Below are 24,816 nucleotides of genomic sequence, written 5' to 3' on the forward strand. Positions count from 1 at the left end.
CGGATGAGAAAATCGGAACTGCCTTATAAAATATAATAAAGATAAGTGAAGACGTAAATGTAGTGTACAGCCACTATTATACGTTAATATCGTGATCTGAGTATCGGCTATTTGCGTCTTTGTAGGAGAATCAACCGAGATCATTCTAATTAAAGTGCATATAAAGTGCAATCGACTGATGATCGTCAGGTATGCTGTTTTATAATTAGTTTTATTTATCGCATTTCGTCTGAAACAATTTATATCTGTTCATATCATTTTTTTTGCATTTTTTTCCAAAGGCTAGGTATGCATAGCAGAGAGAACCCTGAGAGCGGCCATGCCCCTGATTTAGGTGGAACCCGTATTTGAAGCGCCTTTATGTCCACAAAACGTGGACATTGAACTACATAGCCATGTCCATGAAACTTTTCAAAAGGTAACATGCTATGTCCACGATTTGTGATTCTGTTCCGTGCTATATACACAAAGTGCCGGCAATATGACTGCAAAAATATATGAATGCAAGACAAGTTATGTATACATCTTTAATGTAAATAAGTTTTGTGGTCTCTCTTTTTCCATATATATATATATATATATATATATATATATATATATATAGAGAGAGAGAGAGAGAGAGAGACCACAAAACTTATTTACATTAAAGATGTATACATAACTTGTCTTGCATTCATATATTTTTGCAGTCATATTGCCGGCACTTTGTGTATATAGCACGGAACAGAACCACAAATCGTAGACATAGCATGTTACCCTTTGAAAAGTTTCATGGACATGGCTATGTAGTTCAATGTTTTGTGGACATAGAGGCGCTTCAAATACGGATTCCACCTAAATCAGGGGCATGGCCGCTCTCAGGCTTCTCTCTGTGCATAGTCGTTTATTGTGCGACGAGATCAGTAATTTTCCCCTAGCGGTAAAAAAGTGAGTAAAAAGTTTCGCCATTTTCGCTTCTAGGGGAAATTTTACGTGAATGCAGGAAATGCAACTATAGGTGGCTATCGATTGTTCCTATGCTATCGATGCAAGCGATATTGCGATTCTCGTATCGAAATTTCGTATCGCCGTGAGTTGCGGAAGGCATCGTCAACGAATCCGTATTTTTCGCGATTCTTATTATTTAAAAAGCGGATTTCGCGCGCGAGAAATTATCGCAAATATCTTACAAAGTATTCGTTTTAAAGTTCACGTCGTGTATAACCGCTGTATATGATATTATATTTACTATCGGCGTTTGTATCCGATTGAAATCATCCTCATATTTTTGTTCAAAAGTGCGATTGATGACCGATCATCATCAGGTATGCTGTCCTATAATTAGTTCTATTATTTATTAAATTTACTTGCAATATACATATAATTTATATTCCTGTTAATTATTTCTAATATTAAATAGCAGTTCTGTTCGTTTCAGTTGCATTTCCTGTATTTATTCTCTTTGTTCTTTCTCTTCTAAAGATTAGATATGTACCAATACTTTTATAAATGCAAAGAAATGTAGTTAAAAAATAAAGCTGGCAATTGCGAACATTATTATAGATAAGCGATATCGCAATTTTCAAATAGATTTCGAATCGTAAAATTGTATTCATATCAATTATATTTTGTATTCTCGATTGTTTTTATTGTTTAAAAGCAGATTGGCTCTTGCGCTCGCAAAGAATTCGTGAGCATTTCTCGTAAAATATTAGATGTTATCTCGAAACGTAATGAATATCATGTTGCTGCAAGATATTGGGTGCTTTCCATTTAGCGACACAAATCGACACAAGTGTCATTCTATCTTTGTTTGTGTTATTCACTGAAAAAAGATAGAATGATGCTTGTGTCGACTTGTGTCGCTAAATGGAAAGCACCCATCGTAATTTCAGCATTGACGATTTCGCTTTTGTCTGCCCGGAATCAAGCGGAAACAATCTTCTTCGCATAGTCCAGCAAGTCGTTATTTTCGCATAGTCGTTATTTTCTTATTCAAGTGCAGCGAAAATGAAATTGATGCACGATCATCGTAGGTGTTCACATATCAGATGTTTGTCAGGTATTCACATGTCAGATATATCAATATTCTATAATTAAATTCGCCAATAAATAATATAAAATTGGGTGCAACTGTAGATAATGTCACCATTACATCAATGTAACTTAAAGTATTTTTATGTAGGTTTCAGATGGAATATATACATAACAATATACTAACCGAATCGTCATCGACATTTAAAACCTATGTAAAAATATTTGATATGTTGATATGACGGTGACATTACATGCAGTGTGCATGCTTAAACTTTGTATTCTTATAACTTCCCAGCAAACAACAATAGCAAGTAACAATTATATAATTGTTAGTTATAATTTCTCACTCAATAATATAACTGTTACAAGTACAAGTATTGTGTAATAGTTATATTGTTGAGTGGAAAGTTATAACTAATAATTATTAGTTCTAATTATTAGTTCTAATTTCCCACTCAATAATATAACTGGTTATAACTAATAATTATATAACTGTTAATAATTATATAACTAATAATTATATAACTATACTTGGTGTTTGCTGGGTTCATATTTGAGAATGATATCCTATAAAATAATATTTCACGATTATTCTAATTAATATGATACATTAATAAATTTGTACCTTGTATAACTAACTCTGGACAATTTTTACTATCTCACATGTCAAGATTCTTTAATTTGCGCTTATTAACTTAAATAAATTTTTTAATAGAATCTTCAATAATATTTCATTCGTATCTAACGTAATAGATGAGGAGGGACAGTAACTATAGCTCACCCTAAAGCACACGATCGATTTAAAGAATATCGATATGCTAGTCCGTTCTCATTCCGATGTCGAATGCGGTCTCGGCCTCGACGCTCGTTTGTACAGGTGCGTCAAGATGTATTTTCGTCGATTTCGTTATTCGTTTTGCCGTGTGTCAAAATGGTCGGTCTCGCAAGCTCGTATGGCATCTCCTCGTATATTCATCATTGCACGATAGCAGATGCCGATGGGCGGCCGGCAACGTAATCATCCGTTTGCTCGACGAGCCGCACTTTCGAAAACTACAACGGAACTCTTGCCGGAACTTACCTGCAAAGTAGAGCACCGAATAATTCCGCGTGGCTCGATTTGGCGAGCTCATTAGTGGTCGACATATATGCATATGTGACCTTATTTAATCTCCGGTTCCGTCTTAATCTTCGTAAAACGCCGTCTGAGATCCATTAAATCTATATCCGCTTTCGCTCGTATAATATGCTCTCTCCGTTTCTGTTATTCCTTAATCTCTAATGCAATTCCCAAATTTGTAATAAAACTTAACGGCATTATATGTACGTATGTATGTATAAAATGAAATATACTGTGAAATCTCAAGCATTTATTGTTTTAATCAAGCATATATATTCTCGCGTAAATATATACAGATTTAATGGATCCGCCCGCGTAGTGTATAAATTGAGAGTTAAATCTTATAATCTTTGTGGATATTCGAAACAAGGATTAAATTTATATAAATCGCTAATCTTCGAAATTGGAAGTAGTTTATCAGACTTAATAATTTTCAGAATTATAATTCTTTTCTATTATTTATGAATAAACATCTGATTATTTATAATATATTTAAAAAAAAATAATATTTTTGATGAAGGAATTCATGGAAACATTCATGTCTTTTTCCATCCCTCTTCTCGCGTTTTCTTAAGTAAAAGATGATAGACAAAAAATTCTTTCAATTATGATTAGTAAAATCTTAATTAAATTGTATAGTTTACATGTTTAGCAGAGGACTTCTAGAAAACTTACTTATTTCGTTCGTGACGTATATAATCGCGCGAGTTTGTCTAGAGAAGCATCGCGATCTTTTTACGAAGGGGAAAATAAATTGAGATTTTTGACAACCTCTGCCGGGAGAGCTAATTTCGTGAAAAATAGACCTGTATTACATGACGAAAAAGCAGCAGCCGACACAATGGTTCGTGCGAGCATTGCCTACGTCTGACGCGTCATGCATTTTAATATAAGTCACTCCATACGTTCGGTAATCTTGGGTAATATACCGGGAAATATTACCATATATTTATGTACTCCATATAGGATATATCTCGGAATAAATTTGCCGAAAATGGAGTCAATTTTCTTTATCGATGTTTGAGATTAATTTCAAACCATGCATTAAAAATGTCGTGTTTGCCAGATCTTACCGCTCATAAAGTTGTAAATGACAGGATTTACCGCACTGTTAAAATAGCATAGCCAATGAGCGATTAGACTAAGGGCGATCGTCCATTGATTTGACGGTAATGCCATAGTACATCTAAAACAATAAAAATTATAATATGTCACATATGATATAAATATAATATAAATTATTATATGAAGAATAAGTCGATCAAAGAATGTTTATTCTCGTTAAACACTGTCGTATATATTGTTAAAAAATTTGTTAATTTTTAAATTAACAATATGTCTAAATTCTCATTTAATTTTTTTATTTCTGATTTTTCCCATCTCTTATAAAAATAAAAATAATTTATCTTATCTTTGTTCTTCACCTTTTCTTACATAGAAAGTGTTAGACTTAGGGTGAGTTTCACCATCTCCGGTTAATAATAATCGGCCGATTAACTCACTCTTTGTCTCCTTCTAACTATGCCTTTAGAGAAAGATAGAGAGTGAATTAATCGGCCGATTATTATTAACCGGAGATGGTGAAACTCACCCTTAGCAAGTTATCTTTTATATATTTAAATAAAAGGTTTAATGACAGTTTATTAATTAATATAAAAATCGATATTTTCTTAATAAAAAGTAGCTGAGCGATTATATTTAAATTATAAACGAAATTAATAATAAAAAGTTAAATTTTTGTGAATTCAGCTTATTTTTTTAATAAACTTTATTTTAATATATCTGTGTATATCAAAAATTATATAAAGATATGTAATATTGAAGATTGAAAAGATTTGAATACGATAAATGATAAAATCTTTCTATAAAATAGACTTTAAACTGAAAAAACATTCATAAATAAAAAATAGTCATATCTGGGAGACTTTGTATATAAATTATCAATGATAAAAGTAAAGAGAATAATGAATATAGTACGAATAAAAAAGGAATTTACATCATATTGGAAATTTAGTCTGAAGCAATTGCATGTTTTTGAGAAATTGGAAATATAAATTCTTGGTTGTCACTATACATACATTTCGTGTTTGCGATTTCTTTTTAAATGTACTATTTTTATTTACAAGATTTACAATCAGTGTAGAATTTGAAATGAAACATTTTTAAAATTTTACAAGACTAGTGATTGTGATTATCTTCTGATTTAAAATTTTCTATTTAATAATATATATTTTCTTTATCTCATTCTTAATTTGATATTATTTTATCAAATTTAATAATATTGATAACGTATATTGCGCTTAAAACTCATTGTTGTATTATATGTTAAAATAATTTTGACGTATAATGAAAGTTCTGCTTTATTGGTTGACATGAATTTTAATATTAAATAGCGTCGACATTTTGCATTAATAAACATTTCAATATAACGTCTACATAAGATATGCATTAATGAAATTCAATACAATGTGTTAATCATGCATTATTATAATAAACGAGAAAATACGCAAAATCGCGAAATATACCTTAAAATGGAGAGCAAATGCACTGGGAAGAAACATATTGCAAATGTAATAACTACGGCAACTAACATCTTTGCCGCCTTCCGTCGAGACCTTAATTGTCCCTCTGGATTTCCACTCCTGGATAGTGGGATTTCAGTGGAATGACAGATTCTAGTAGATACTGTAGAATTTAATAAAAATTGATAATCAGTTAATCAATCATTATATATTTTAAATAATTTGGAATAAAATATGTTTGAAAAATTATTTCTTCTCTGAAATCTATTTCTAGTCTCAATAAAAAATATCTATTCGAATTATATCTATTTAAAATTTTGGCAAAGTTTAGTAAAAATTTTAACAGATTAGAAACAGAATAGAATGTATTGTATCATTTTTAATTCTAATATTAAAATTTATAAACTCTGTTTATTTTTAAAACAATGTCTCTATATATTTTTTTACTATCGGAATTCAAACAAATTATATATTGGTGGGTGACATATTATCTTTAAAAAAAACAAAATGAGAGCTTATGTTACAATTTTTTAAATTGAATGTTATATAAATGTTTATACATATATTCGAGCAGCTCGCGCAAATATTTATTATTGCATTATTTCTTCGAAAATACAAATTTTTTTGTACAGACGTTTTCTTGAATTGTCAAAAAATATTTTACATTCTAATGGTTACACAATGTTTTACACAATGTTTTTCACAATTAAAACAAATTTTATTTATTAAAATATTTTATATTCTCAATAGAATTATATTCTCACCACACAAACATTTCTTGAAACGTATATCATCGAATGGGATTGAAAAAATTAAAAAAAACTACTTTAATATAAGCGAAATAAATCATTTCTTTATTTTTATGGTAAGAGTTTTCAATATAATAAAAATATGAAACTTTTTAAAGAAATAATTTGCAATAAATTAAAAAAAAATGTGTTATATTATCTACAAGTGATTAGACAATTAGTAATAGGAATAATTATAAGAACTTTTTACTTACGATTATGTCCTGGAATATCGCTTTTCCAAAGTACACGTACAATCTGCCAATATGCTACGCTCATAAAGAGTAATGGCACGGTGTACAGAAATATCAGTTTGACAATCGTAAAGGTAGTTTGACTTTCTTGACTCCACGACCAAACACACTGCGTGAATAATATAGTCTGCACCCGGCTGCTTGACGGTACAATGTGTAACACCAGTAATTCTGGAATATCTGATCGAAAAACACGTGACATTGATAAAATTGTATTTTCACTTCATTTGCAAATAGAAATATTGTTAGAAAAAAATTAATGCGAATGAATATCTATAGTCTAGGAAGTTTAGATAGCCTAGAATTGACGCGAAGTAAACACGGCATTTCCTATAATAATTTGCAATTAATTTTTTTCTCACGGAAATATATTTGATCAATAACGAATTTTGAGTCATTTGGATATAAAAAGTTTGACGCAAATTCTAGTTTACAGGCAAAATAACCCATTTTTCATATCTGCCATTTTCCATCTAAGATATTCTGCATGTAGGCAGACTAATTATTAATTACTTAGAGTAAATAATTATTAATTATTTGAAATGACATTATTTGATGTACCCTGTCAAAAATAACAAAATACACAATATGACTTTTAACATATTCTAATATATTCATCAATAAGTAATTAAAATAATTTCTTGTATCCAATAGAAATACTTGTATATAAGTAATTACCAAAAAGCAGCGCTATCAGCCAAATTATTATGATAGCAGTTTTCGCTCGGCCTGTCGTAGATTTGAATCTCAATGGGAAGCATACGGCATACCATCGGTCGATCGATATGAAAGTCAACGTCAGAATGCTGACACTCACGGATACTGTCTGGAACAATAAATATCGAGTAGTTAAATTTATTATTGTTATTATCAATTCTATATTTATATAAATCTATATATTTATTTCAACATAAAACCAGATTTAAAACAAAGTATCAATTGCAACGAAGATATTATTAACAACCAAGATAAAAAAAAAGATATAAAAGAATACTATTTTTAATTATTACATTATTACAGTTAAATAAAAAAATCGATATTTAGCCGCGTTTTTAATTCTTTATCAAAATGTTTCAGCATTTTCTCGCTATTTCCTAACTCGCCAATTTCCACGCGATGCATTTAAAATCTCTCTGGGATAATTTATTCATTTTTGTTTATTACATAAATGAATTTAAATGATGTTAAGGATATTTTCTTATATTTCATTTAAGTCTAATTTAACATATTATAATTTAATTTAACAACGTACCTCAAAGAGAATATGAATAATGAATAGAGGTGCAAGAAAACAAGACTGAAAAGGGTTAATGAGATACGCAGGTTTGCAAGTCGCAATACGTTTCTAATCTTCTCATTGCGTCTTTCTGCTTAACAACGAGAAACTTTCTCTCTCTCTCTCTCTCTCTCTCTCTCTCTCTCTCTCTCTCTCTCTCTCTTTCTCTCTCTATCTTTCTCTTTCTCTCTCTTTCTCTCTCTATCTTTCTCTTTCTCTCTCTTTCTCTCTCTCTGTCTGAAACTGTCAATTGATTTATCAAAGAGATCGTTTCTAGTTGCTGTTACTGCTTTGTCGTTTGTGATTGCCAAACACAAGTGAATCGATTGACTAAAACTAGTTTGAAAATTGCAAATTGCATTATACTCTTTATGTTCTTTACCTTACTTATAGATTTAAAATCGGAATATTTTTTCAAATTGGAAACATAAGAAATAATCATTAAGAATAGAAAATTTACAATTCAAAAAATAAATAATATCAACGAACTACTTGCATAAATAAAATTAATGATTGCTTTTTAAACGGATAATAAATGATTGAAGAAATTAGTGGAGAAATTTCGCGGAATTTTTTTAATGTCGGTAATTATCTTAAATTAAAGATTCAGCGATAACACAAAAATAAGCGAATTCAAAGTTAGTAAAAAAAATATAAATCATACGTTCATCATGAGTTCACCTCTATTGAATTCGAATTCAATATACATAAGCTTTTTTTTATGTCGAGAATTGTGCATTATTGAAATTCAATTTCGTTTGTCTGGCTATGTCGTTTTTCTCCAATGCAGTTTATCCGATTTCTTCCAAATCTTTTTGTTTTAAAACCATTTAAAAATAGTATAATACAAAAAATATAGATAAATATAAATATACATTTTTTTTCAATTAAATGATTGAAGGGAAGAGAAAAAGAGAAAGAGAAAGCTAGAGAGAGAGAGAGAGAGAGAGAGAGAGAGAGAGAGTGTATGTGTATGTATATATGTGTCTTATTAGATATGATTAATGTAATATCATCCGGTATTTTCTTGATCGATAATCATGAGTAAGTATTTGCGAATGTAAAAGACAAACGCACAGTAAATAACTAAATAACTATAACATTTTTCATCCCACTAGTACGTGCATTATAGCAATATGAGCTATATCGTTTTCTTTAAATCCCATATCTGACACGAAACAATTTCGCCAACGTTCGCATTACAACATGTATATATGGCAATGTAGCACGTTTTAATTAAATCGCGGTTATCACTTGCCGTTTGCACTCGCGGATGTTGTATCCGTCACGCTAGCGCACGTAATTTTTTCGATAACAAAAATAGCATGCGTGGTATACACGTGATATTTTCCGCAATAACGTCACATTTCTTTGATCTGAATGAATTTATAAAAATTGTCAACGAATTTTTCTCTCTCTTTTGTTTAAAATGGAAAATTTCCGGAACTTTAAATTAATTAATTAAGATTAATTATATAATTGAAAACCGTATGATCGATACAATTAGAATTCATTGTTCAAATTAAAAAGAAATTTAATAAATACATAATAATATTTGATTATGTACAGAACACATTTTATAAAATTTTCAAGATGTATTACTTGGCATAAAGATTGGCTTTTAAAGATGTATTACTTGTGGAATTTATTTTTCTTTATTAAAATGTCAAAAGTCCTTGCGTTATAAGCAATTAAAATAAAATTGTTTGCAAATTCTATTATACAGGGTGTCCCAGGTATCTTCCGTCCAAAAAAAAAGGCAAATTCTCTGGTCAATTTAAAAACGATTTTTCCTCAGCGAAAATGTCGCGGCACTAATAGTTTTCGAGTTATAAACGATTGAAAATAAAGGATTTTTCGCAAACTAAGGCTTATGGGAATAAAATATTAATAAAGTCACATTCTTTAGTTAATTTTAGGTAGAGTTTACTTTAATAGAATTTTAATTTAAGGCTTAATTAGAAAGATACATGATGACAAAAATTGGGAATATGCAAAAAATAATTATCTCCCTCGACATTTTCGCTGAAAAATCGTTTTTAAATTCGCCAGAGAATCTGCCTTTTTTTTTTGGACGGAAGATACCTGGGACACCCTGTATATAATAAATAACAAATAAATATACAATACAGGTGCTGCATGAAGTTGTGTAATTTTAACGATCGATTCCTTATTTTCTTAATAATATTCTACATCAATCTACATCAAGAAACTCATTTTCACAGGTATGAAATATAGCTTTCGCTTAAATCGAGATTGCTCTAATTTGAAAAGCGCTCGGCGATTCGTCCATGTCGTGTGCCACGTATTAACGAACTGCGACATAATTCTTTCATTACACTCTAAACCAGAAAGGAAATGAACCGGCATGTTTCAGAAAACGTCAAAATATCTTTCTGAAAAATTCATCGTGATTGATCGTATCGCGGGAGATATTGCGTGTAAAATATCACATCGGGCGCATCGGAGTTCGCGTTCTTGATGTAGCATGTCGCAGTACATCGCGAATTTATGCATTTACTGTGCCATATTTTTTTACTCTCTTCCTCATTTTTTTTTCTTTTTTTTTTACGAGAAATCTCTCGCTCTCGTTTTAACGATTCGCGGATGTTTACCGTCATTGTGCGGCACGAACTTCGACTTAGCTACAATTTAAATGTCGCGAAAGAAAAATGACGTTGCATACGAATCGAAGCGGAGGCGTAATTATACGCCTGGCAAATGAGATCGCGTTGATTATACCTGACTGATAATTATCGATCCATGTAAGGACGTCAACACTATTAACTACTTTTTTTAACCTACGAAAGCGAATTTGAAATTAACATGGAACATAATCCGCACAAAGTATTTCAACAAGAAAATAATCTAATCAAATGAAAAAAATTGAAAAAAATTTGTCCCGAAAAATAAGTGTTTATATTTAATAATTTCTAAAAGAATCTTTCATCTGCTTGTCGTCTTAGTTTTATATCGATTTATACTTTTATTTTCATTATAATTGTTATATATAAATATAATATATAATAAAAATATAATCTATAATAAACTTCAACAGTAAATATAATTTTGTTAGAGAATTTTTAAATATATATTAGGTTGTGTCTGAGGGAAGAAATATATGTGTTATGATAAAACATCAAAAGGAATTAATCAATTTTAAAAAATTTAACGAATAACATACGTTGAACGCAACTTGTTTCTCATCGATTCATTTTCGTCGATCTAATTATCGTAACGAGGAAATGTGGTAATTCGAAGTGCGTTCAAACTGTAAGACTGGATTAATATATCCGCTCTAAGGGGGTATGAATAAACTCTGCACGTGGTAATTTCCGCTGTTCTCTTTTCAAATTCCACTTAGACGATGTGATGATTTAATACAAATAGCATTTCTTACATTTAATGATCAAATAATTTAGTATTTTTAATATTTTTAGATGTATAATTTTTAGTATTTTTAAATGTATATGCTTTTTTTAAATTTACGATATTTCTTCCATATTAAAAGTACATATTTTTTTCAATTTTTTCAATGATGTAAAGAAGAAAGAAATTATCCGCAATTACGAAAGTAAATAACGAAAGTAAATGACGCTTTTAATCTTTTTCCATAGCGAATCCAATTATCCTTGCATATTTCACTCTAACATTTCTTTTAGCATTTATGCGCATTTCTAAAATGCGTAGGAAGAAGTGTATCAGTCCTAATGATCACCTTGACCTTAATTAGTATACATTAGTAGTACTAAATTCACAACAGTATCTTCTGTTTTGTACTATTCGATATTTACAGATCATTAAAGTCAATTTAGGATCTTTCATTCGTTATAGATCCAATACATAGAACTATTGGTCCTTTAGCTATAATTACACGTCCTTAGATAGATCCTTTGATGTGGTGATATTCATAGATCTTGAGTGCACAATATTGTCCTTGTATGCTTGCAAGAAGCATATTTTACATGTTTTTCAAAGATGGATTAAACTCTAAATGTATTCGTATAATATATCATTAAAATATATGGGTGTACTTCCGAAAAGCCCATACCTCCGATTGGGTTGAAATTTTGCAGAGACCTTCTTCTCAACGATATAAGAAAATCGTCCAAGGGATTTTTGGCGCATCGGCACCGTTCCATCCCCTCAAAGGTAAAAAGTATTTTACTCTGTATCTTCGAAAGTATCGATTTTAGAGAAAAAAGTTTCCAATAGAAGTTGAAGCTCTTGAAAAGATCTACAAGAAAGGTTATATACATTTTTTTCGTAAACTCGTTATTTTGGGTACTAAATTAGAAAATAGTGCGCGCGCGCGTACGTACACATGCAGGGGCCTTCGGCTCCCCCCGCCGCACCACCCCGCCGGTAGGTAAGGTGGACTTCGCTTTACAACTTACAGCATGTGTCTATTGTGGCAAAGCGAGGTCCACCTTGCCTACCGGCGGGGTGGTGCGGGAAGGGGCCCGAAGGCCGCGCGCGTGTGTGTGTGTGTATGTGTGTGTATTCCATATCTCAGACATGGATTGGGGGAGGGGGGCGAAACCCACTACGTCTGCGCATGTACTATAGAAAATGTTAAATAGATTAGTAGGATGTAAACAAACCTCATATACATATATAATGTTGTTAATAATAATCTATAATGCCTAAAAGAAGCGTTAAAATTGTCAAACTTTAACTTGTTATATCTTCTAAATTAATGCCGTCCCCCACTTATTTTTTGCGGGGAATTACTCAGGACAACCTCCTCTATAACATTGAAGTGGCGATAAAATCGGCGAGGTCTGACCTTTTATGCATATTTACCATACTGATTTTGATTTGTTAAAAAAAAAAGACTAGCCCACTATAGGTCAAAATTACTATTTTTAAACATAATAGCCAAAATAATGAGCTTACGAAAAAAATGTATATAACCTTTTTTGTAGATCTTTTCAAGAGCTTGAACTTTTCTTTGAAACTTTTTTCTCTGAAATCGATATTTTCGGAGATACAGGGTAAAACATTTTTTAACTTTGGGAGGGGGTGGGGGCGGAACGGTGCCGATACGCCAAAAATCCCTTGGTACATTTTCTTATATCGTTAAGGAGAAGGTCTGTGCAAAATTTCAACCCAATCGGAGGTATGGGCTTTTCGGAAGTTTATCCTCTCATCCATTTAATTTTCAATATCAAATATCTTGTTATAATTACGATTGGGAATAAAAAATTTGACAAAATAAATTTTACTTGAAATTAGGTAATAGATAAAAGAAATAAAATTCTTTATTAACGTGCATCATTAAAGCTTAAGTCACGAAAAGGCAATTTCATTTTCGATCGCTAGTAACTCAATAACTATCAATATTTTAATGCATTTTTTTATAATCACATTTTTTTGTCTGAAGTTTAATAAAAATTCATTTTTAATGATTCGAATATGTTCTGATTAATATTTTAGTTGTGTATTAGACAACATAATATATTATGTGCTCTGTAAAAAATATTACAGAATTGTATGAACAATATAAAAGAGAAAAATGTATAATATTTCTATTATTTATTGCAGAATTTTACTCTTATTATTCATATAATTTGATATACTTTTTTTTACAATGTATGTCGCATTCATTGGCAAACTCTTTTATTTCGATTCGGATGATTAATCAAACTATTTATATAGATGAAATTGCTGCAATTTTGTACGCTTTTACGTGTCAACGCAATGATATATAATATCTCGGGGAATACTTCTTACTCATCATTTTCTTGCTTGGATAAATCTGCCGTTTTGTTGAATTTCTCATAACTATTTTTCTTTTTTTATTACTGATTAATGACATATACCGTTTTCTACTATGTGATATATACAAGATATTCTTGAAAGAACTACTGCCATAATTCAGCTTTTTAATTCCCAAAATATTAAAATTATATTTTAATAAATTATTTTTTGTTATTAAATTGTTTTATATAATTTTTTTCTTATATAATTTTAGATCTTTTGCGGCTTTATTTCATTTTAAGAAAAATAAAAAATAAGAAGTTCTAAGTTGTGACGGTTTTCTTCGTAAAATCAATAATGTGTACGCTTTGTTGGCAATATTGCGTTCCTTCATTTCGATGGAGATGATCAATCAAATTATACAATACGTAACGGAGAGTATAATAATTTTGTGCAATTTTATATTATAACGTATTGTATAACATTTCAACAAAAAATTTTTTTTATGCAGCTTTTACTTAATCGAACGACTTTATTGTTTTTCTAAATAATTTATTTTATAAAATTAAAATAATTGTATATTCAGTAGAAAGAAAGTGTTTTTGCAGTATTGAATGGATTTTTCAAAATTGCAATCTATATCTTATGTGATATTTTGAATGAGATATATATTTTTGAATAAATGTGCGAATAACCGTATACTGTTAACATCACATATATAATAGAAAAGAATACGTTCATGAGAAAAATATATAACGATAGTCATTGAAATAAAAATGTGTACTTATTTTTTCTGGAAATGAATAATGAAAGAACAATGTTCCTGCAAATTGTGTATTGCAAATTACAGAGAAAAAAATCCTTCGTTCGTAAGTACATATTTTAAAAATGTGAAATTCAATCTCGCGCACTTATTTATATTATGAAAATTACGCAGCTGAGTTGTAGTATTACATAGAATAATCTTACGCAATTTGTCAGAGTAACGACATACGTAAGGCTATTATTAATATAATTCCATCGTCAAGAAAAGATATGCTCATCTCGTTTCCCCTCTTATATATCTTAATATAATCATCCTACTTGATGATTCTCGTGAAGAATGTCATATATGTATATTGTTGTATATTCGATATTACTTCCATGTATATATTATTTTAAAGCTATGGTCTACGATATTGTCATGAATAAAGTCTAATGAGATGGACAATAGGAAGCAACTACATATTGTAAGATAATGTAATTACGTTTATTGATCGTCGAAGCAGATGACACATTGTATACTGTCTCACAAAGCCGATCCTACATATCGTGTAAACATATCGTGACAACATATATGATTTCATATAGAATCGTGATACAAATGCATATTATTTTTGTGTAGAATTTATCGCACACCCTCGATAACGATGTCGAATAATTAAATAACGAAATTAATAACGAAATTATTACATATTAGTCATTATATATTGATTCTTAGGATTTTTGGATCTGTAAAATGTGTTTGAAAGGAGATCTGTAGATGTGAATTTATTTCTGAAAATGATATTTTTAGAATAAATTAGAATCCAATGATTATTTTTAATATATTAAAAAGAAACCGTGTATTTTTGTTAATTTAATAACAACTCTCTTCATTCATCAGAAAATTCATGGCATATAATCAAAGGTTAATTTATTGTTGCTTTAATGTCAAATTTATTATTTGTAACATATGGCTAGTGTTTGCACAAATGAAGTATACGTACAAATTTGCGAGATTGAATTTCACATTTTTAAAATATGCAGTCGCAGATAAAAGATTCTTTTCCCTACAATTTGCAGTTGCACAGCTTGCGGGGACATTGTTCTTCCGTTCTGTCATTCATTTCTAAAAAAAGTAAACACTCATTTTTATTTTAACGACTATTGTTATACATTTTTCTCATATATAAACGTAACTTTTTTTATATATGATATTGACAGATATAATACATGTTTATTCATAAAAAATGTATATCTCATTTAGACATTCAAAATAAATAATTACTCTTTTTTAAATTCTGATATTAAATGTTTTTTTGAGAATTACCGTTCTCAAGATACATAATTCCTAAATTTAATATTCGTAAAATAAGTTTTCGATTATTTTCTCAGTTTATTTCGAATAAGATAAATAATAATTTAACATTTATCGATACGATATGTATATGCAATAGCATAGGTATAGAATTTAACGTTTTGATCTACAAAAATATTAATGTATCCAAATCATATAAAGCAATGTTCAAAAAGTAATTAATATTTTAAAAAATAATTATAGGGCACAATTAAATATTTGTTTACTCTGACATCATCCGATGTCTTCTCGATTTTTTCTTGGTTTTTTTATTCTTTATTTTTTCATCATGATTTTTATTTATTCGCAAAAATGCGTTTAAATACGATGCGATCGTATACATGTAATCATTAGATAGAATATGACAATTGCGTGACACTTTACATAGCGTTCCCGACATTAATCGCATACGATGCGCATTTCATTTTATTGCAATGGGAAATCGTCAAAATCACGATTTCGCAAATATTATGCCAAATTCACAGGATGTTATCTCTGTTAATAAATACTTCTCTATTGTGATATAAATATGAATAAATATATAAATTAAAATTAAATACTCGTAGAATATTTAAGAATATGCAAACTTAAACAATAGATATCGATTTAATAAATAATAAAAGACACACTTTAGTAAATTACAAATAATAAATACTAAATTTATGATATGTGAATTAATTAATAAATATAAAGTTGATAAGAGAACTGTACTTATTAATTAAATACGTCGCAGAGTCAAATTATCTTATATTATAATGTTTTACTAATGATTGAGAAACGTAAAACTCTGTTATCGATCATGTTACTCTGATAATTTTCCCGACCCTATGCAACTAATAACTAAATAAATCGCAATAATTGCGATAATTAATTAATTGTTTGGACTGATAATCACTAAGTATAATAATGGCGTTAACATCTTTTAATACTTACGATTACATTTCGAGAGGTAATATTACGATACACAAAGCGACTCGTTGCCTGCTCATTCACGCCTCATAACATGAATAACAAGATCGTGATATGTAAACAATAGAGGCTATATGAAAAATATACCGAAACCAAAAAATACCGAACAATGTGTAACAGTTTATTATAATTGACCTTCATCTTATCCAGTGTAGAAAGTGTTGTTACATATATCGCATGGAATAATAATCTCCAATTATTCATAGAGAACGATCGGGTTTAGCATTTCCTAGTAGTGATTGTATTTCAAGAGATACGCAGGTCGTTTATATCATCATTCGCATGATAAGACTCGAGCAAGCAAATGTCTCACTGGATATTCCGTATTATCGTATTATATCTCTCATATTATGTTCCATAAATAATTAAAGATTATCAATTACACTACAAAATATTTAACACGATATGAAATAGTATAAAATAACTTTCTGTACAAAATAAATGTATATAATGTGTTCTGTTCTGTAATTTCAATAATTTCATAAATTATTTATAAATGATAAATATCTTTAGATAGATAGATATTTTAGATTTTTTCTTTACTTGAATAATATTCACTTAGTTCGTGATTTGTATTAATATATTTTTTCAATCTGAAAATAATTGGAAAATTATATTTAAATAAGCATAAAAGATTTATATATAAGGCACGTCATAAAAAAATTTAAATTTTTTGGACTTACTTAAAGAGATAATTATTGTCTATAAAAATAATTTGCAATAAAATAATAATTTATAATTTCTATAAGTTGTAGCTTTAATTATGAAATGTATATTATATTGTATATGTTATACAAAATATATTTGCTCCGATAGATCGCTTTGATACATTTATGTCAAAGCGATCTATCGAAGCAAATATATTTTGTATAACGATCATAGAAATAATCTCAGGAGTTAATTAGTTACGCAAATTAATAATCTTCAATTATTTGTTGATTAACCAGGTTTCGCTATTTTTGCTAGTCGCAATCGTATTTTGAGAGATAATACGATATGTGTGTATTGTCATAGTATCTCTTGAAATACAATCACTACTAGGAAATGCCAAACCCGTTCGTTCTCTATGAATAATTGGAGATTATTCCATGCGATTAATTAACTCTCAGGATTGATAATTCGTGGACATAGTTATTTATCAAAGCAATTATTTTGCGTTATTTATACATTTCAAATAAAGATTGAAACATAAAAATCATAGCGTTATAAAAATTGTGAATTATTGTTTCATTGCAGGCTTTTTAAAAGAACAATAGTTATTTTTTTAAAATAGAAAAAAAGAATTTAAATACTTCTCACCATGTATTTTAAATTTTTCATGGATTTAAATATAATTTGTCCATTATTTCGAATTGAGAAAAAACAAAATAATACACGAATCATAAAATCGAGTGATTCAAATATGAAAATATTTGTAGAATTTTATGAAAATAATTGTGACGATCGTACGATTTACATTTACGATTTATTAATATTTAGCAATATAATATTCTGAATGAATTTTTATTTTGTATATGTTAATATTTCGTGACGATTTGATGATCACACGGTATTTGATCTTTGTATTGTTTGGCTTATAACGCGTATAGTGTTATTATTACATTAAAGTGTATGTGGATTGGATTGTTGTCATTCACGCGATGGGGCTAAATGAAAATGGTAATGATGCTAAATGCTCTCTGTATCTCGAAATATCATGATAAAGTGCCAAGATATCGAACGATCATATCCTGCAAACAATCAGCGCAAAAAATTTTTGCAATTCGTATATATTGCGTCTTAATTTGTGGTCACAACTTGCATAATGTCGCAAAGTTATTTAACGTAAAATAAGATAAAAATGCTGATTTTACTTTTAAATTAAAAAAATTTTGCATATTTATTCGCGATTTCTGCTATATTTAAACAATAAATATAATCGTTATATTTCATTATATTTTTTAATCATATGTTACATAAATTCGACGCTTGTATATTGTTGATATTTTGAGACACGTATATTTTATATGATCGAAATTTATCGCGATAAAACAATGATATGTTCTTTGCATATTTTCTGGATATTTATTTTTAATTTTCAAATATTTATTTAGTTTTTTACAAAATTCAGGATAATAAAGTTGTTATATAAAATGCACGCGTATATTATTTGTTAATAATACAGATTTGTTTGAGTTTGCTTGCAATTTTTGTCTGCTGAATAGATCATAATTTTGTAGTTGTAATTTTCGCAATTTCACGTTACAATAAAAATAAAGCATGTATCGTGCGTGATTATCGGAATATTACATAAAGTGTTGCTTGATTTTCATATTCTAGTGATTGTTTAGTAATCAGTGCGCGCGATAATTAATTATGTTTTCGCGAGTGAGTGAAATTTAAGTGCCATGAGAGAAGGAGCAGCAGAAGATAAGAGAGGAGAAAAAAAACTCGAGAAGACATTGGGTGACAGCTGCAATTGTAAGGTAAATAATTTATAATTTTTTGTTAATTTATAAAATTTATAATTTTGTTATTTATAAAAATATTTGCTAGCAATGATAATGTGTTTAACACATCATTGTGTAATATAAAATATAAAATATTTAAAATCTTATTTTGAAATATTTAAAAAATTTAATAAAATATATGCATAATTAATAATTTTTTATATAGATATATATAATCTATCTTAGTATTGTAAATATAGTACTAATAAATATTTAATTGTACGCGATAATTACTTTTTGAAATGTTAATTATTTTGAATATTATTTATATAATTAAGATATATTAATATTTTACATTAGATATAATATATTGACATTTTACATTATATTCTATAAATTGGCTACTGTACATTATACCAATAAATGTTAATTTATTTTTTATCTTAAGCTCTCTCTCTGTTTTAAAACATAAAGAATAATCGAAAATTTATTTTCCGAATACTAATTTCCAAAATAGTATATCGCGAATACAAAATTTATTTTGCGCGTACTAAGTTCTAAAATAGTATATTGTAAAACTTAATTCAAGACACATTTTAATACTAAAATTGTATTCGAGATTAAAGCAATAAATAAGCATTTGAAATTATATCATCTGAATTTGATTTCTTATGCTAAATTAACGAAAATGAATTTCATTTCTAACATGTTATGTATATATATATGTATAATAGAAGATTTTTATTAAAAACAAAATTATACGATCCCATATAAACAGAGTTATTAGAATTAAAATTTATATCAAAGAACGATATTAATTATACTACTTTTGCGTGTACGTAAAACTCTCTTTATATTTATTCTTTTTATATTTTATTATCTCAATAAAGTCTTTTATGCATTTTGTAAACATTGTTAATAGCTACACGAAATTTTATATTGCATCAATTAAAAGCTATATAAACATACACATGTATATGTATAAAATTTTACGAAGTTTTACACCAATTTTGCATTTTTTTGTCAATACATTTCGTTATAAATAAATATAAAGAGCAATTACATGTTACGCTGCAAACAATAATAAACTTAAAAAATTCTCTTTATAACATAAAATAGGAATAATATATATAATTTTTACAGCAACCGAAGAATTTTGTCGTTTGAAAGTAAATTGTATTGGAAATAGAGTCGCAATAATAAAAATACACATCGTAGGCATCAATAAGCATCTTTTGCAAAAAAATAAAAATAAAAAAACCTAAATATGTAGAAACCTAATCTAAAATACATATATAACTACTTTAAATCGATACTTTTGCCTTTTTTACAGAATAATTTATGAGAAAAGTACATTATAAATATTTTCCAACTTTTCAGTCATTTTTAGATCACTCTATGTACGTTTACGATTTTTTTATCTGTGTCGCGAAATGTCATGTCACACGTGTTATATCACGGAAACGATATATCTCCGATTAATTTATCGAACGACGAAGTCCTAACCGGTGTGCGATTGCCTTTTGGCTTTGGCGCTGCAGCACTATAGACTTCGTGATAAAAGCGATAATGGCTCGCATTATTTCGCCAAAAGTCGTTAGTGAACGATTTTTTTACCTATAATTATTAAAAGTGAATATACACGCCCGACATATGTGTCAACATGAAAATTACATTTGACCGTAATGAGGATAAACAAAGAAAATGAGAAAGTATAATCAAATATAAATTAATAAATATTTACATTTAATAAATATACAATTAAATATGAATATTTATCGTAAAAAGCATTACATATTTCTTTTAATAAATTTTCGACGAATTTAAAACTAATTTTTCCTTCAATATAATAAATTTCAATGTTGAAGATTATTTATTATCTTTATTGAATCAATTGAAAATATCAATGTTGCTATTTAAATGATACAATAAACTACCACTGTACGATATCTTTGCTCTGGATGCTGATAAGGTATGGGTGATAAAACGAGTGGATATTACGCTAGATTAACATAAATTATACTCAGACGACTTTGCAACACGAATAGGCTATTGCACGAATAGGCTATCGCATCAAGTTATTTTTCTCTCGTTATTGTAGTGTTAATTTATCATAGTTTTTCTCTTTAACTTATTTACAAATTACAGAAAAATGGTATAGAAAATATATATTTCTCCTGTGTATTTTATTTCAATGTGATTTTTTAATAATAAACGCTATCTAATAATAAATTTTATATTCGAGGATGGAATATTCTAGATAGAAGATTTTAATATTCACAAAAGATCGGGTCGCACAAATTAACGATTGGCAATTATTAGCATTATCGATTACTTCAATCTTACAATTAGACAAAATTTAACGATAGCAGACGATGGCAAATCATTTATATAAGGGAAATCACTTTTTTATTTTCCTCTGTAACTATATAAACTGCAAAGAAAGAAAATGTTTAATCAAATTAAAAATTAAAAGCAAATTTTCCTGATCAGAGGGATTAAAATTTAAATAAAATTGAAAACGGTTACGTGTGTTATTGGGATGTAATATTTTTTTCAGCACAATAGAGAGATAAATTTTCTTAAAAATACATGTTTTCTGATTTTCACACACATTGAGCTAAACTTTAATTCAAGAGTTTAAAGCTTAAGATCGAAAGATTAAATAACGCAATCGCAGCGTCAATGATTTGTATAATATACGTGATAATTATGTTGTATTATCAGATATCATTTTTAATAGGATTAATTACAATGGGATTTTTGCACAAATTAGAACAGCCACGAACGGTCGATCTACGTTACTTCCTCTCGCACGCACGAACAGATCGATATAACACTGGCGGGTTTTCTACCAGCGCGTATTTCCATTCTCGATCTATGGGACGGAATAATAGTGATAAAGTTCGTTTGTTCCGAATTCCACGAGCGTTATTCTCGCGATTTTTATTCGGTAACGTTACGTGATGTGTAAATATCAGGACTGTCTCGTATTATATACGCATGTACATGATAAATCCTGACAGTATTGATGATCTATTGTCGATACTTGTCGTATAATAAACACGGGTAATCAATTCATATTTTATTTACCAAAATACAGATTGCGCGAAATTTTCAGGGGTATCGCAGGGTATTCTGTACTGTGACTTTATCGTATCGCGATACGTAGTAAAATATTCAAGTTTGTGTAATAACAGAAGAATGAATGTTACTACTGCAAATAATGCGCTATCGTTTTAATATTCAATGGAATGCAATGTAATGAAAACTTTGTTTGGCTTTATATGATGCTGTAATGCATTCTCAGGATACGGAATGAACATAACAAATAGAATTTATATGCACGAGCACGTATCCACTTAATCAAGAAATGTATAATCAAGCGTAATAATAACATGCGAATTCTTTTATAACTATGTATAATAAATTAACGTATAATTTGCTCTATGATGCGTGTTAGAAAGTACCCATAAATTAATCCTTCTCACTTTATATATTATTGTTGTCGAACTTTAAAGTATCATGTATGTTTTAAATGATCAAATAAACGAAAGCATAGATTTATACCATGCGCAACATATGTCAGGATAAAAATCGTTTTTTCCCATTTTACTTATAATAAATTAAATTTTGATTGTACATTTATATTGATTAACGATTTCTTTGATGATTACAATTTATTTTAATAACAATTAAATTTATTTAATTATTTCTCGAAAATATAAATTATCGAAATTGTAAATATATTTTGAGAATATAATAATAATTTTTTCTTATATACGCGCGCGCGATTTGTACAAAAAATTATTATTATACATGAATTTTATGAGAATAATGCCCTATCACAATAACACATAAGTGACTTGTATTTACTCGACTAATGAATTTCATACATGTAATGAATTTGCATTCATATCATATTTGGGAAGACCCAAATGTGAATGTTGTTAATTATGAATATGCAATAGCAGACGATATCATACTTTCCAAGTTACATATAGGATCAATACCGGTACAACATACGTCACATATACATCCGCAAAACTGCGGTGCTTGCTCATAGATGAAAAGATAAATGACACGCATCGATTTCTCGTTGCGTTGCATAAAAGTAATCAATTGAAATAATATTAGTTTTATTCTAGTTCTCCGAGTTCTATGATATTTTTCAGCGCCTATTTGGATTTTTAATTTCAGGAGACTATTATATATATTTTCAGTTTCGATGATAATATTAATTCATAAAAATAAATTATAAAATAATACTGATATCAATAATTAACTTTAATTATTAATTATAAAACTGATATTATCTTATTAAAGATATTATCTCACTAATCTCTAAAAGTTTCAAGTTTATTTTCTCTGATCTAGGAAAAAAAGAAAATTATATATATATATTACTAAAAAGTTTAAAAAATCTAGAAATTAATTCTCTTCTATAATTGTATCTCCAAAGTTACGATGGGAACAAAAGTCAAAGAAAAAAAATATAAAAAAGAAATGAAACAATAATAAGATTGCATAGTACGTGACTTGGAAACTATAATGTATTGGGTAATAAAAAGAAATTGAATGCCCTTGTTAACTTTCTTGTGATAAATATGTCAATGTGTTTTAGTAATGATTATCAAAGTATGAATTAAAAAATTCATTCTATTTTAAAAATAAAATATACAAGTGTAATACATGTAATAAAATATACATTCTATTTTAAATATAAAATATACATGTGTATGTGTGAGAGATATTGTGACAAAGTTAGTTGTACATACAATATCTTTCTCTTTCTTCTTCTTACATAATTATATTTACTTTTTAAATGTTAAATTTTCTTTTTATTCCTTGAAATAGAAGAAAGTATACCACAATATTATCTCCTTTTGTCGTTTTGCATCTTTTTCCTTTTTGTAATTTAAAAATTTTGTTTAAAAATAAAACTTTATACATACAAATATTTTATTCTATATTTTCAAAATTTTTAATCGTTTAATATTATATTCTGTTTAATTTTGTCAATAGTGAACTGTTTTTTATAAAATATTTTAATAAATATTGTTTTTTAAAAAATTACTTTCTTAATAATCTTTTCATAAAAAATAATATCATCAGAATGTATAATATTTTTAAAGATAATGTATAAATTTTTTATTTTTTTAAATGTTGAAAAAACTTTTAGAAAAAATTATTTATTTCTTTTCAATGGCACGTTTTTGTCCAATTTTTCTTATAACAGAATACAATTTCGTCAATATTGAGATTATTAATATGTACATATTTTGCATACGGAATGATGTATATAGTTTAATTAAAATTTAATTGCGTTATATAAAATTTTCCTCTGAGAAGAGATAGCGGATGGTATTTTATAGGTTTCTCATTTATGCGCATATATCTGAATTGCTAAAAAGCTCTTTTGTCTACTTTAAAAGAACATAGTTTAACTTCGTTGAAACTATTGGTAAAGTTAATGCAAAAATTTTATGTAATGGTTATATTATCAATATCTCTATTATTACTATTTATTAATTATATTATTGTATATATAACAGTGATATGGGATTTTTGCGAATACGAGATTGTTTGCTAATTAAGCATCAATGCTTTCAATTAAGCTTTATATTAAGTAAAATACCTT

General features: G+C 28.1%; 1 protein-coding gene and 1 long non-coding RNA gene across 7 annotated transcripts in view; one reads left to right on the forward strand and one right to left on the reverse strand.

Annotated features, from left to right (window-relative positions):
* The window catches only part of LOC145974076 (orexin receptor type 2), a 35,678-nt gene that overhangs the window by 1,675 nt on the left and 9,187 nt on the right, over nt 1-24,816 (reverse strand). For 5 of the 6 annotated variants that reach the window (XM_083103830.1, XM_083103833.1, XM_083103829.1 and 2 more), the window contains 4 exons: nt 7,379-7,526; nt 6,662-6,880; nt 5,662-5,821; nt 4,210-4,322 (listed from right to left, as the gene is read on the reverse strand). In XM_083103830.1, the coding sequence (XP_082959956.1) occupies nt 4,210-4,322; nt 5,662-5,821; nt 6,662-6,880; nt 7,379-7,526 (640 nt within the window). Of the gene's footprint in view, nt 1-2,797; nt 3,098-4,209; nt 4,323-5,661; nt 5,822-6,661; nt 6,881-7,378; nt 7,527-24,816 lie in introns of all 6 variants that reach the window. The other variant, XR_014439621.1, reaches the window with a different exon arrangement.
* LOC145974087 (uncharacterized) lies at nt 905-3,553 on the forward strand. Its single transcript, XR_014439626.1, has 3 exons — nt 905-1,304; nt 1,875-2,041; nt 2,770-3,553. It is a non-coding gene; the product is annotated as an uncharacterized LOC145974087 (long non-coding RNA).

This window comes from Camponotus vicinus, unplaced genomic scaffold, assembly GCF_025532165.1.
Source record: "Camponotus vicinus isolate PSW18456_S1 unplaced genomic scaffold, iyCamVici1.0 SCAF_7, whole genome shotgun sequence".
NCBI classification, from domain to species: Eukaryota; Metazoa; Arthropoda; class Insecta; order Hymenoptera; family Formicidae; genus Camponotus; species Camponotus vicinus.